This window comes from Lupinus angustifolius, chromosome LG01, assembly GCF_001865875.1.
Source record: "Lupinus angustifolius cultivar Tanjil chromosome LG01, LupAngTanjil_v1.0, whole genome shotgun sequence".
NCBI lineage: Eukaryota > Viridiplantae > Streptophyta > Magnoliopsida > Fabales > Fabaceae > Lupinus > Lupinus angustifolius.
The window spans coordinates 35,499,370-35,514,902 of NC_032009.1; the positions used below are offsets into that span (position 1 = coordinate 35,499,370).

Here is a 15,533-nt window from a genome sequence, read left to right on the forward strand (position 1 = left end):
TATTTTGAAAAGTGGTAGAACTTAGTTTTATAAAATTAATTTGTGCATTTGTATTTCTTAAAATAATACTTTTATGACTAACAAATTGTTGGTCTAGTGATAAAAGCCTCATAGATCATGATGATCAAAATGTTAAGAATTTGATTCTTATGAGTGACGTTTGTTGAGAGAACAACCGTATATTTCAAAAGACATTAATTTTTTACTCAAAATGGTAAAATAATACTATTGTTAGTAAAAAAAAAGAAATAATATTCTTAGGATATTCATTAAACAGTTCTATATATTTATTTTTATATATTTATTTTTCACTGTGAAGATAAATAATTTAAAAATAAAAGTAATCACCATTAAGCACTTCATCAAAATATCAAATAAGTACTGAAAATTTAAAATACTTACCACTTTAATTTTTTATGATATTCATTTGTGATCATTTGTTTTTGAGTTAGTTTTTTTTGCTAGTAAATGCAAATTAATCATATATTATAATTATTTAAGTGAGTTTTACTTTCACCATATAGTCTTTCAATACAAAGGGAAACAATTTTAAAGGATTTTTGTTTGGTAGTAGGGATGATAATGAAAATTAAACATGTGAGTACCTGTACAAATCCAACCCGAGTTAATGGGAAAAACTCATGGGTATCTGTTTGAACTCAACCCAAATTTAATGGGAAAAACTCATAGTGATTGAGTTTGAGGTTTACTCGAGTTTGATTTTCGGGTTCGAATTTAGTACAACTAATACCCTACCCCGAACTTGCCTGAACTCGATTGACATATAGTAAATCAATAAATAATAGAACATACACACATGAAATCACACTATGTAAAGGTATATGCATGTTATGTTTTTTGTACACTATAAAAGTGTAGAAGTTCCACTTTTTGAATGAAGTTACCAACTAAAGGAAGAAGGAGAAGGAAGATGATTTCCTAGAGAGTATTTATGAATAATTTAGGCTGCAGGCGAGTTTCTATCGGGTTCAGGTTACCTAAAACCCAATAGTTTTAAAATTGGTAATATCTCATATTATTCTCATACATTTATGATAATATCTCCTATCATTCTTTATTTATTTATAAAACATTATATAACTCTTTCTATTTAAAATTAAAGACATATATTCCTTTCATTTTACTTCCAAAAACTCCTATGCAAGTAGACATTAGGTAAATGTATGAGAGCTATGCAAAATGTTACCAAGGTAATTCTAAAAAAACATCATTCTTAACAAATTTAATAAAAACATCATTCTTAACAAATTTAATATGACTCGGTACTAACTACTCCGAGTACATCTTTTTGTCTCATAATATGTGTTACTTCATATGTCATAGACTGTGATTGATTGAAGAAAATATATTTAAATTAAAAATATAATTATTAAGTATTTTTGACGAATCACAGCTCACGACACATATTATGGGACAAAAGATGTACTCCCCTAACTACTGAGTCCGAACTATATGAACCAACTTTCTTAATTTAGGTAAAGGTGATAAAAAAAGTGCTTATAATAGTGAGTACTTACAACCCCATATTCAAGACTTTTACAATCATGATCAAGTACAAAAAATGAACTATGATGAAGACAACCAAGTACTAGAATAGGAAGCAAAAACATGCTATTAAGGTTTACCACAAATGTCACTGTCTAATAACAAATACAACTTAAGCAAATACACAATCAAACTATGTGATTGTACAATTTTGTCAACAATATGAAAAAGAATAACAAATACTATAATCTAACAATTTCCACCATTTCAGTTCCATGCAAGGAAATAGTATATCACTATATTGGTATTATAATAGCTTAAGATATGTGAACAAATTTTGTTGCTAGTTTCAATATGTTTTGCTATTTGGAACTGAAACAACTTTTACTTAATGCATAGGACTTGGCATCAACAATGAGGGAATAGTTTTTACACCAAGAAACAAACAATTTGGAGCCAAGCAAGCAGGAACAGATTTGCTTCAATTTGGAGCCGAAAACAACGTAGTATGAGTGAACAACTTAGGCTCAAATCAAATCGACGTGTCGGGGGAAGGATTTAAGGTTTGGTCATTCTGAACTTTTATATCGAATCAATGTCGGAATCTGAGAGGTTTTTGTATGCACTAAAATGTGGAGTTCAGCTAACTTGCTCCCCAATCAAATCAAGACCAACAACCAAAAAGCTTATCCCTTGAAATAGTAGGAAGTAAAAGTGAATTCCTTGGGCAGATAATAAGCTTCTAACTGAGGCAGTTAACAAAATAAATGCAAGAGCGAGTTCTTTTCGATACAAACGATTTCGCTTGGGCTTCGCGGTTTTTTTGGACAATTCTAGTTTACTTAGTTCCTCAATGCCTGAATCAGAGGATGATCTATGAAGACTGGTGGATCGCATTAGTGGTTCGGATTCGTTTCCGAAGGCAACCAAATCGGCTTCTGATGATCTACCCAATTTTTTTGTAACCACCCACTCGTAAGAACTTCCGAAGCGAAATAGTCCAGATATCATGGCATTAAATTTTGTTACTGACATAGTATTCTCAAATAGAAGGTACGGCACTATAAACGGAAATGACCGTGGAGCTGGAAGAACACTTAGGATAGACATGATTCCAGGAAGGTAGCAAACAACCCAGGCCGGTAGCTCAGCTTCGGGAAGGAACATGGTCAATGGAAGAATGATGCAGAAAAGGGTGAATGAATAGAATGGCAGGATAAGCTTCCGAAGGAGAAAGAAAAGAAATATCAAGTTTGCTTTCTTTGCCCAACTAACCTGTTACAAATGGAATTAACATCAGCAATTCAGTATAAGGTTATATCTATATATATAAGTAAAAAAAAAAGGCGGCCCAGTACACGAGAATCCTACTTAGTCAGGTATGAGGAGGGTAGATGTATGCAGGCTTACCCCTGCAAGCGGAGAGACTGTTTCCAGGATTTAAACCCATGACCTCATGGTCACTAAGCAACAACCTTACCGTTGTGTCAAACTTACTCTCTTTATAAGTAATCTATAGTATATGTACTAGCATTTCAACAGCCAAATGCATATTACAAAATTTAAGTAGCATTTGTAATGTAGGGCTAAGAATGTAAGCCATTTGAGGCTTAGAACATGATGGTATGCTCATGCCATCATCATATCAAACTTTTATTTATATTCTGATTCTATAGGCAAATATTTTATGTGTCTGCACCATTTGTTTTTCATGTGTTCTTTGCAACGTTGTTTGTGCGGAAGTGCGGTTCTTGTCTCTTGTATTGCCCTGATGATACCATTCTTATGACAATAGTCATAGAATAATACATTCCTGGATTTAAAAGACTTCAAATGCGCTAAAGATAAAACATGCATAGAATTCGATACCTTTGAACGAAGTATATCAACAAAACATAGACGGAACAATTGCATTGGACCAGAATGCCAGCGGTGTTGCTGTTTCTTATATGCCTCATAGGTCTCTGGAAGTTCACAAAGGCACTGCAAGAAGCATAATAGATATATATAAAAACTGAAACATTCCTGATTAGGCCCCGGAATTTCAAATATAGCGTACCTTAACATCATTGAGAAATATAAACTTCCAACCACAGAGATGAGCACGGACAGCTATATCCATGTCCTCGACAGTTGTTCGCTCCAACCAGCCACCACTCTCCTCAAGGGCCTTTATTCTCCAGACACCAGCAGTTCCATTGAAACCAAAGAAGTTAATGAACACACCATTTACCTGCTGTTCAACCTCAAAGTGGAACGATAAATTAACGTTCTGCAATCTCGTAAGCAAGTTCTCATCCTTGTTTACAAATGCCCATCTTGTCTGGACTAAAGCCAAGTCATCATTTCCCTTCAGTTAGAACAAAACAAGAACAAAAAAATCCAGTTAGAAAGATGCTTAGTACATGAGCCAAAAAGAATGATCATTTAAAATGACCTAGCAGCAAATAAGCGCATCTTTGATTATTTCTTTAGATTATTAATCATGTTAGTCCAGTATTCATTTAGTTGCTTTAATATAAATCTCTTTCTACCAACAAGGTACTGATCTAGTGGTGTAAGGCCTTGCTAAATCACCAGGATGATCAAAAGGTAAAGAGTTCGATTCCTGGGAGAGACTCTCGTTGGGATTAGTTCCTTACCTATAGGATGAGGGTAATACCCTTCGTAGTACCCAAAAAAATCTCTTCTTTACATCTTTATAAATACTCTTATAAGAAGTCATCATTTGCATTTACAGCTAGTAATAATGGACATGTGAATAAGTTACAAGAAGCAAAGACAGTTTCAGAATTAAAGTGACTGATGGCATATCACAGGTGCTGGATAATTCATTCAAACTAGTTTCAAATTGGAGATTTAAAAAACGGCGATGCTTAACATATTTGATGAATAACATCGGAAAAATTATTCTCAATATCAAATTGTCTACCTTCCTAAAAGTATAAATACTATTTAAATAGAAAATTTTAACTATATCAAGACACTATGTAGCACTTTTTAACCGCGGATGAACTAAGCCAACAACTCTAGTGCCATAAAATGTGATCCATTTCCAGAAGCATTGGAAAATTTCAACTTTTTTTTACTAATCGCGAGTCAATGTAATTCAAGGACCAGTCATGAACATTGACACAGATAAAAATGAACACCAATATTTTAAAAACTTGAGTTTTGAATGAGACAGGGTCGTGGACAGCCGAGCTTGTGTAGAACTGTAAAGCATGAGAAAGAAAGATGGTTGCATCTCCTGCATTGTACTTGTGTCAAATAAAGACATTGTTTGCGACGTCATCAGTATTGGCACAATAATAAGCATATTATCACCAATCGGAGAATGGTAGAAATGTTGATTTCATTATTTGAACTATTAAAGGGAAGTGCTGTGTTAAGAATGCATGTCCTATGATTTTTATGTATATCACACTTCCCTCTGAATGATTCTGGGTAATGTTATACAGTATGTTTGAGATTCAAAAGTGCATGTTGTAAACAGCTTGCAACAATTAATTATGGCACCGAAGATTTATTACTGGCTGAGCCACCATCCTATGTAGGACTTGAGTTTTTTCATTTCACACTACGAAGTTCACACTTTGTTCAACATTTCCAAATTAAAACTCATCGAAAAGCAACTAGACTCTGCAACTCAAAACTAACTCTAAGGATGTGCCCAATCAAAAAACATGAGGAGACCATTATAAGCTTGTTATTTAAGCATAAATAATGAGCATCTATACCTGTTCTCTCACACTCAAATATCGGCTGATATATTTTACTAATGTCAACAGCATCAAATATAGCCACAAACTCATAATCCTTGACATAAAATTACCTTGAAATAAGGCACTGCCTTCTTTAAGAAATCTGGTGTTGGCTGAAAATCAGCATCGAATATTGCCACAAACTCATAATCCTTGACATAATCACAGCTCATTGCCGATTTAAGGTTCCCTGCCTTATATCCAGTGCGTATAAGCCGATGTCTATATATTATCCGAATACCCCGCTGTTGCCATTTCTGCACTTCCGCCTTGATGAGCTGTTGGGTATCTACTTCATCAGAATCATCAAGAACCTGTACAAGCATTTTCTCCTTTGGCCAGTCCAGGATACAAACTGCTCCAATGGATTGCTGATAAACCTACGGGACAAAAAGACAGAAGTTAACAAAAGAGAGTTGGGTGATATTAATCAAGATATAAGATTCTTAATTGCTCATTCCATAAAGAAGAATGTAAGTCACTAAATTAAAGGCATTTCAATTCCATAGAACATCAACAGTCCCAATCTTTAAGACAGCCAATCCCAATCTCAATCCGAGATACAAAAGTTAGGTAGTCGGCAACCAACATAATACCTTGTTAAATCTGTGTGACATGAATCGATCGTAAATTATGACAAGGTGCATTGGCACTACACTGAACTTAAAAACATATATGCTTAGTTGATTACAATGTGTTGGTCTAGTAGTATAAGGTCTCACTGGATCCCCAAGATCGAGAGTTCGATTCCTGGGAGTGACACTTTTTGTGAGAGGCAGCCACGAACCCCAGGAAGGAGTATTTTTCGCCGCAAACCTCTTGATGTTGTTGATGTCTATCCTAATGTAATTTTCTAGGGACAGTAATGTCTATAATTACAAGGTCTATTTCATGAATCTAAGCACATGTTTTTGACGGGAAGAGGGGAATTGTGCAGCTTCCGGCGTTTTAACCCAGGTGCTCACACTTTATGTCCCTTTGAGCTGCCACTCGGGGACGAATCGAAGCACAGGTTGAGTATTCTTATGAAAGTAAATGAATGTTACCCGAATGTATATTTTATTTCTATGACAAAGCAATGTGCACTTTCACTCTGTGCACAAGACCTATAGAAGACAGCAAAATAAGTGCCTAGAATGTTGGGAAAACAGCATTTTTAGATCGAAAAATTTGTCCTTATGATTCCTTAACCGTCTCTTCAAAATTAATAACTTCGATGATGAGAACTAAAACTGGTTATTTTAATCAGTATTCGACTGTAGCTACCTATCCTTTTGACAAACTCATATAATCTTTGAAGGATAAAAGATACAAGTTCTAAACCTTAACATATCAGGCAAATGAGACCGATGCAGCCACAATTGCGATTTCAACGACTCAAAACCTTAACATATCAGCATTTGTAACGGTCGCAGACCCATGTTTAAATCCTTGCAAATTAGTAACCAACATTGATATTAAAGTTTTTTCTTACCTCCTTCTCATTACACATAGGAATTTGAACCAACACCATAGGATAATCCTCCACATCCACTCCACCATTCTCAACATTGGTTTCATAATCCACAGAAGCCACTGGCTTGATTCTCCTAAACTTGATCCAAAAACATCCCAAGATCAAAACTATCCTATCAACTGTCTGCACTAAGAACAACACAGTGCACAAATTAGCCAAACTCTGCAGCGGCGGCGCCAAGTAATCGGCCCGAATCTGAATCCACCTTGCATAAACAATCCCCACCATTCCCATCAAATCGGCAGACCCCACCGACGGCGGCCGGAAATGCCACCCTTTAAAGTAAGCAACCATTTCAAACCCCAACAAAAGGATGACCACAACCAGGAACACCCGAATCACCCGGTAAAGGCGCGAAGAGGCCGAATCGGCCCGCGGCGAGGTGATGATCCGGCGGTTGGCCGTCCGGACCAAAATCACCAACCCATTTGATATCCAAGCAAGGGAGCCTGCAATTTGCTGGAACCTCAACAACCATACCCATGATAACTGCCGTGCACTCCGGGCACGGTCCTTCTCCACCGACACTGCACCGCCGCCACCGCCGCCGGTGTCAACATCTATGGAATGAAAAGATGGTGAATTGGGTTGGTCGGAATTGTCTTGAAAAGGGTCAAGATTGTTTTTTTCTCTCTGTTTGTTCCACCATTCTTGAAACTCATAGTTTGGTGCACGAGACATAGAATGAAGCAAAATGGGAAGAAGAAAAAGTTGAGATCTTTGTTTGCTTCCTTTTATGAGTGTGGTGTGTGATCCAAAGTGGAAGGGAAGTTACTATATATAGAAAGATAAAAAAAACCAATTTTGTTGTTCGTTGGTTTTCTGTTTTTCTAGTTCCACGCGCTTCTTAGCAGATTTAGTGTAAGGAGGAGGACGGTGGCGCGTGAACTTGGTAAAGTTTTATATTCATTTGCACATGGTTACCTAGATTTGGACTAGATTCTCACCTATCTTATGATATTAAATATTCGATTCCTTAAAATGATATTTGTTCGTTGATAGGAACAGTCACGCATTTCAAATTAGTTTATTCGAGTTAATGAGTTGATGAATAGGTTGAAATCATCTTCAGTATTAGAATGTGAAATATAAATTGGTTTTATGGTATAAGAAAAACTTTAATTGAAAACAATTTAAAATTTGTACAAAAAAATGGGTATTGTTCCATCCTTGTTCCATAATACATGTCATAATCAAACAAAGATAATTATCGAGGAAGACAAACATAGTTTGAGCACTCCCTCACCTAGTTCGGATTGTCCAAGCCAGCGGGTAGTGGTCAAGTAGAAATGAGAAGATAGTACGAAATTAGTTTTGACATTCTACTGCAACGCTACTGCATAACACAGACATTTGTTATACGCCACATGTTACCTACACCCTACTGACATGACGACACCTGCCATTACGAGCGAAAGTCAACTGCCCACAGCATATGGATCCACCCAAAGTCGCCTGATACAGGAAAAATCAATCTTGTTTGGAACAGACCCGATAGGTTATTTGGTCGACTAGACCAACAACATCTATAAAGAAATATTCATACGATTTCTCCGCTATAAATAGAGGTTCTTCCCCTTAAGAAATTACATTTTACGTACTCACCTGATATATACTTGCTCACTCTTATTACTTATTCTACTTGCCTATTCTCTCATTATATATCTTGTTTACTATTTTATGATATTCTATATATTTTTGTCATTTACTGACTTGATCGTCGGAGAAACTTTTTAGGTACCTCCCAACAAGTTCAAACATCCCTCAAACTATACTAAAAGATTCCATCAAATTTCCTAGTTTGGTGAATCATGTCAATCACTCATGTATAATTAATAATTATGTATAAATATATAATTAATAATTAGGTAGGTTATAGTAACCTCTCTCCATTTTGATCATTACTAAACTAATTATGTATATATAATCCTACAACTTCTTAAGTCGATAAGTCGATGAGTCACTCTCTTGAGCTTGTGGTATCCGGATGGCCCATCAACACTGGTTACAATACTAGTTCAGTAATCATTCTACTTCTTACTATAAAGCACAATATAGATTTTTATCATTATTCATTAATAAACTAACTTTTCAATGATACTTAGGAGGATGAAGTTAAAATCTTCTAACATCTTTTTAAAAATAAAATATATGTTTTTTATTAACACTGATGTGTTACACATTCAATGATATAAAGATGGAGCTTGGACAGTGAAACTTTTTTATTGTATAAAAAAGGTACAATCATAATGCATCAAAACTAATCTCTTAATTTTTTTTGATATAACTAAAGGTATTCCCTCACTTGTAAGGAACTAATCCATTTCAGGATGTGTGACTTTCCCTCCCAACAAACGTCGCTCCAAGAAAACGAACTGTTGACCTTTTAGTCTAACCGAGAATCTAACAGACCTTACCCAAATAAACTAACACCTTGTTGATAACAAATCTCTTAATTTTAATACTCCATATTACATAACTTTTTACATCCAATGAATCTTATTTCTTACACTATCATGCTGAGCAAAAGATGTTCCAATGGAAATACAAAAAAAATTAGTACTGCAATTGAAAAGGGCAAACTGATAATCAATGACTATAGAGAAAAACAAAAATTTGGATACTATGTTGTGATTTTCAACATAAGAATATGGTAACATATATTACACAATTAACATTGTTCTCTCTCACCCTCCAAAATCTCTGGTGCAATTTTTGCAATAAATAAGAATCATTGTGACTGTACAAAATGGTATAACATACATGCAAATTGGAGGTGAAATCACAATAAGATGAATCATAGGAACTAATCTTTATTTGAACAATAATCTTCATTCTTTCTATCATGGGAAACCTTTGATGGCAACATCTGTTCTTGAACACGAGCTGCAAGCTGAGAAGTTTCCTCATCTAAATTAAGGGGAAGCCTTCTCAAGCTCTAGTAAACAATGAATTTCAATATGGATTTGCATTTGTAACATATAATTATCATATCAATCACTGAAAATGGAAATATTACCTCAGAAGTCCATAAACAATCATACGCCTTTCGAGGAATTACATGCATATGAGTCTGAAAATCACATGTTAATTTATGATTAGCAACATTTCACAATTCACATAATGTAATGAGAAAATGGGAGAGGGAGAGCTGCGAGAGAAAAAAACGTTTATTTCTCTTCTTTTTTCTCTACAACCAAATAACACAAAAATCAACTTTATTTCTCATATCTTTCTCACATATTTCTCGCTTCTTACTTTTTTATCTCCAACCAAAGGGTAAATGTGTGATTTTTTGAAAAGTATGAGTAACAACGGTATAGAAGGTTTAATGTCTTACATGAAATATTACTTGGCCAGCAGCTTTCCCATTGTTAACCAACAGGTTGAATGAATCTGCAGAATTTCAAAGTTACCATGAAAGCTCAATAAGGAGCAAGATATTATGTGATACAAAGTATTAAGAGAATATATGACCAACAGGGATTATAGGAAAATGAAAATAAGCAGGGCACTTATAATTTTTTCCCCAAAGCAAGAAGCCAAAGTTCGATATCCCTGCACTAAAGAAGTTTCAGTTGTGAATGATAAATGCATACCACATTATGAAACAAGGCTCTATTTCTTAATTTACAAATGTCAGGAACCGTTTTCCCCTTGTGGTGTGGCTTTAGTTTCTATTCCTAAAGTTCAGATTACATAGATTTCTGACACGGAAACATTAGTTCTGCTGAGTAGTACATTTTATGTGGGCTTCTGACTTGTCAAGATAAGCACATACAGGTCACCTTTCCTACTTTTCACCTTCAGGACAAGGTGACCCTTTTAGGGTGGGGTATTGATATGATGTAGAGGAAGGTATATCAGAGAAAGGAGAGGAGAGTAGCACCAAATCCTAATGCTCAGTAAGGACAGCTTTAATCCTAACTGTATAAGTAACAACTAGTGTGAGCCTCTAAATAGATTACTAGTTGATCGTTTCTTTTGTATTGGGTGGGCACCCTTTGTGCTCAGTTTAATACAATTTTTCTTTAATGAAAAAACAACAACTAGGGTGAGTTAGTTGGTTAGTTTGGGAAACAAGTTACTGAGTTAGCTCACTTAGTTGGTTGGTATTGGGAGAGAGGAGGTTCTCTTTAATCTCTGGATATTCATTGTTTTTGTTCTTCTACCTACTTCTGCATCATTATCACTTCGGTAATGATCTGGGAGGTTAGGGTTCATCAATAAGATCTAGTTTTCTTTTCTATTCCTAAATCAATTTTACCAATTCCTATAAAAGTCCTGAAAAAGTAACTTGGTGGTAGTATACTAATATCTAATTTAGATAATCAGTAACACTGAAGAATTGAGTCTTATCATGCACTATAGCTGTTAAATAAGAATGAAATTCTAATGAGGTATACCGAAAATTTCCCACTTAATGATAGTTTGCGTAGTCTAAATAAAGGCAAAGGTTTCTCTTTGTTGTCAATGGAGAAGTGAAGACTGTCCCAGCTCAGTCAAGTTCAAAATTTTAAAGTAACTTATTGGGTAAAGTGCAAGAAACTAACAGTATGCAGTCGAATCTGTACAATGGAAAAGGAAATTCCCGTAGTTATAAATTATAAATATATTCTAAGATGAGCTAATTAAATTGAATGAAGTGGCCACAGAACATTTATCAGTGCACTATTTTGTGCTAATTTCTATATCGATTGAAATGTTTATATTAACATCTCCAGCTTCATTTATTCACAGAGCTGCAACTGAATCTTGAAGAAGTCAATTTTGATTATTTCCTTCAGGTTATTTAGGTGAAAAGTGAAAACATGGTTAGCATCACATTTGGTCATGGCCATCATTAGTCTTTAGAACGAGTTATTCAAAGACATGTTTCTCTTGTAATTTTTTCGAAGCATTGAAGTCTAAGACATAAACGAAGGTAAATAGCAAAATTTAAGTATGAGTACATACTGCAGCCAGTAGCCTTCATGATTGCATTGCTAATTGAGGGCACCTTTGAACACATTGAAGCTATGACCTGCATCATAACAATTAGGCACACGCATATAAGCATAATCACAGTTTTGAATTTAAAATTAATTAAACACTTTGGTCAACCAGTTAGCAGACCTTTGTTGAGCATTAGAATCAACAGATTATTGAAGCTTGAAAATATTATAAGAATGAAAAATGGACAGAGATATAAACCATAACATTCATAAATCAATAAGGGCCTAGTCGGTCTGAGAAATCATTTTATGTTTTCATTTTCTACAACTATTGATAATTATAGAAAAAATCTCTATGATATAGATAAACAATGCGATTAATGATAAAGGTAAAAATCTTCATAATATATTGACCCCGTATTGTCATTGTATTTTCATGCTAATTATGAGTCTGACCTCGAGTTTTCATTACATATCCTATTTTAATTTTTTTTATGAGAAACAATGAAAACAACTTTTTATCATTTCCACTGATTATGTACAAATATTCGAAAACAAAATGAAAACGGAAGTCACAATCATAAATAACTGGAAGCAGAATGAAAATAATAGGTATTACTATAATTATCAACAAAAGTAGAAAATAAAAATTCTGTGTTTTCTTAAATCAAACAAGCTCTAAGATATAAGACTCCCATTTGTGGTGTACTGCCATTTATTATCATCATGCATTGGTCATGTCTTTTCTGTGGCTCATAATTAGAGAATGGTGCACATATGATATGGGGATTAAGATTTGAAGTCTAAAAACAGAAATTAAAGATCCTGAAGACGCTCACACTGGTACAGGTTACTTAATATCGCAAAGTTCTCATTAAAACCAAATACCCTACTTTTCATAGCCACCAAAGACTGAGGTTGAGATTTTTGGACAAGCTCCTTTCCATGGTCAGGTGTACATGCAAACACGTGCATGTTATTTTTTTGCAGTCAAGTTAAGCTAAATCAACATAATTTAATTTAACCTGTTCTCATTACTATCACGATAAAATTATATATAGTGCAGTCAATAAAAAATAAATCAGGAATTCAATCTTCTTGTACCTACTGAAAATTACTTACTGATGGTGGAGTTGCATCCAATGAAGGAAAATGAGATTTTGGGATAATAAGGGAGTGCCTAGTAAACAAAGTGTACATATCAGAAATACATAAGCAAACAATACTGTGCTGAATGCAGAATGTTGAAAAACAGTAAATGCAATTATTTTGTGAACTTGTGGACACAATAATGATTATCATCCTTATGTTTATTAGATTCAATCTACAAAGTTATAAATAATCTAAAGTCCATTCTAGATATACAAACTTAACACTTCATCTTCAAGAAAATTCATGACCCGGCCATGAAATGGCACAGCTCTTTTCAGTCAGTCTGCTCTATCACTGTTGATAACACAATTGATAAACTATCCAAGATTCGTAAATACTTAAATTTGGCATGGGAAATGGAAATTTTGGAATTCTCAATAACAAAATTTTACACTCATTTCATTTCGCGACTGAGGAGTGGGGAAGAACTCATTTGTACCATTATCAAAATGATAAAATTACTATCGGTCCATTTATGTTCACAAATGTATATATATCTATTACTGTGCCTTGAATATGATACCTTACCCATGACTCAGTGGATACGTATCCAATATGCAGATGCACGTATCATCTTCGTATAGCTGTCAATTTGACAAATAGGAAAAATCAATGTGAAAGCAATGACAAAACTTGTTTGTAAATTTGTACTGAATAATAAATCATAGGTAACAAACTAACAACAGAAAATTTCATGTTAGTACTATCATTTAAAATGCGAACATTTTTCCAACATCAAAAAATTCATTCACAATATCAAATTCAAATTCTAAACTCATTTCTTGGGATAAAAAACAATGGTAAAACCTATTCTACACATTTTTTTGCTGGAAAAAACAATGTTTCAATTTTAAATACTCCGAAACTCAAAATCTCAACCACAAAATCATTCAACATGCAATGATATAAACAAAATATAAATCCACAAGCTTTCAAAATCAAATAGTTAACTATTTTCCGAACCTAAAATATAAAAACATAACCTACTTATGGCCTGAATTAAATTAACTACGCTAAGTTCCTGAATTTTCCTATTGAAGTTTCTATTATACAAAAATGAGAAATAAAATTGAATTATGATGAAAATTGAGGGTTGATTTACCTTGAAAGATGGTGCATCACCACGAATAATCTTACAGAAAACGCAATCATGTTGAAAATTGTGGTTCAGAGAATGAGTGAGTGGGTTTTGTGAATCGGAAGAAGAAGAAGAAGAAGGTGAACCGAAAACCGGTTGAACCGATTGAACCGGATTGAACCGGGTTTGGCGAAGATGGGAAGATAGAATAGTGACTCTTCTTGATGCCTTTTCCATTCAACTCAGACCACTTTCGATGATATTTTTTTAAGGCTGTGGCTTTTGCTTATTATCCATACACATCCATAGGAATCAATAATTTTACGTATTTTTAGTACAACATTATCTTAAATATTCCAGACCAACCAATTTATTTAGTAACTAGGAAAATTATGTAGAGTGTAATAGGTATGAGCTGAACCTGATCCTACCGATTATTCGATTTCACTTGATCATAATTGGGTTTGGATAGGGTTGGGTCTCGCCGGGTTATGGGTCGAGTTTGAGTTTAAAAATTAGACTCGATCAATATTTAGGATAGGATATGGGATAATCATGACCCGACCCGAAACTGTCTCATAATTATTCAATCATCATGTTTGTATGCGTCTTTATTCAATTATGTATAGAATAATGACATCTATTTTAATGCGTTAATAACAAACCAAATTCAGGTAAACAAATTTGTTTAGATTGATTAAGTTGTTATTATTCTAAAATCAAATATGAATGTGATATGTCAACATATTTATTTAGATTTTAGGAAATTTTTTTGTGTATATAAACAATGTGGATTGATGAATAAAATATCCGAATCCATTTCTTTACCTGGTATCAGAGCCAACCAACAAAAAACTTTTGAGAAAATGTATATGGCATAGATGATGACCGAAGGTAAAGGTTCTGTGATATATTCAAGAACTGAATATGTTCAGAAGAAAAGACCTTCATGTTGGATACTTTATACTGGGGCATCGAATCACATGACAGGGGATTTGTAACACATGTGCAACGTGAGATGTCGTGTTGGACTTCCAAATGGACACACTGCCATCTCTACTAAGAATGAACAGTAAAACTTTCTGATAATTTAAATCTTGAATATGTACTTTATATACATCAGTTCAAATACAACTTAATTTCTATATCACAATTGTGAGATGACTCAAATCGTAATATTCAGTTTACTAGTGATTTGTGTGCTATAGAGGACCGAACCTCGAAGATGATGATTAGTTTGGATGAAAGAAGGAATGTGCTCTATCTTTTTCGAGAAACCCCAATGAAGAATGTATGAAAAGTTGAAGGAATGAATGAGGTAGAAGTATAACAGAACAGGTTAAGACATTCGTCTTGAAAAAGTACCAAACTAATTTCAAATGATAGTAGAAGTGAAATTAGTAATTTCAATAATAAAGTCTGTGGCATATGCCAAAGAGCAAAGCAAACTAGAGAAACATTTCCATTGAGTAATAATAGAGCTTCTCATATATTGACTTGATATATTGTGATTTATGAGATTCATATAGAACTCGTGTTAAATGTAATTCAGTTTTGATAAATTTAGAAAGTTTCTAGATATA

At 34.1% G+C, this 15,533-nt stretch overlaps 2 protein-coding genes across 2 annotated transcripts; both read right to left on the minus strand.

Annotated features, from left to right (window-relative positions):
- LOC109363492 (probable xyloglucan glycosyltransferase 6) lies at positions 1,642–7,653 on the minus strand. The gene is made up of 5 exons (XM_019609760.1): positions 6,745–7,653; positions 5,342–5,650; positions 3,566–3,856; positions 3,376–3,489; positions 1,642–2,781 (listed from the first exon to the last, which is right to left on the minus strand). Exons 1-5 carry the CDS (start codon positions 7,465–7,467, stop codon positions 2,146–2,148), a joined length of 2,073 nt encoding a protein of 690 aa, XP_019465305.1. The 5' UTR covers positions 7,468–7,653; the 3' UTR covers positions 1,642–2,145.
- LOC109363503 (adenylylsulfatase HINT3) lies at positions 9,383–14,260 on the minus strand. Its single transcript, XM_019609770.1, has 7 exons — positions 13,975–14,260; positions 13,401–13,456; positions 12,843–12,900; positions 11,743–11,809; positions 10,127–10,182; positions 9,806–9,859; positions 9,383–9,724 (listed from the first exon to the last, which is right to left on the minus strand). The coding sequence occupies exons 1-7, from the start codon at positions 14,185–14,187 to the stop codon at positions 9,593–9,595; spliced, it is 636 nt and encodes a 211-aa protein (XP_019465315.1). The 5' UTR covers positions 14,188–14,260; the 3' UTR covers positions 9,383–9,592.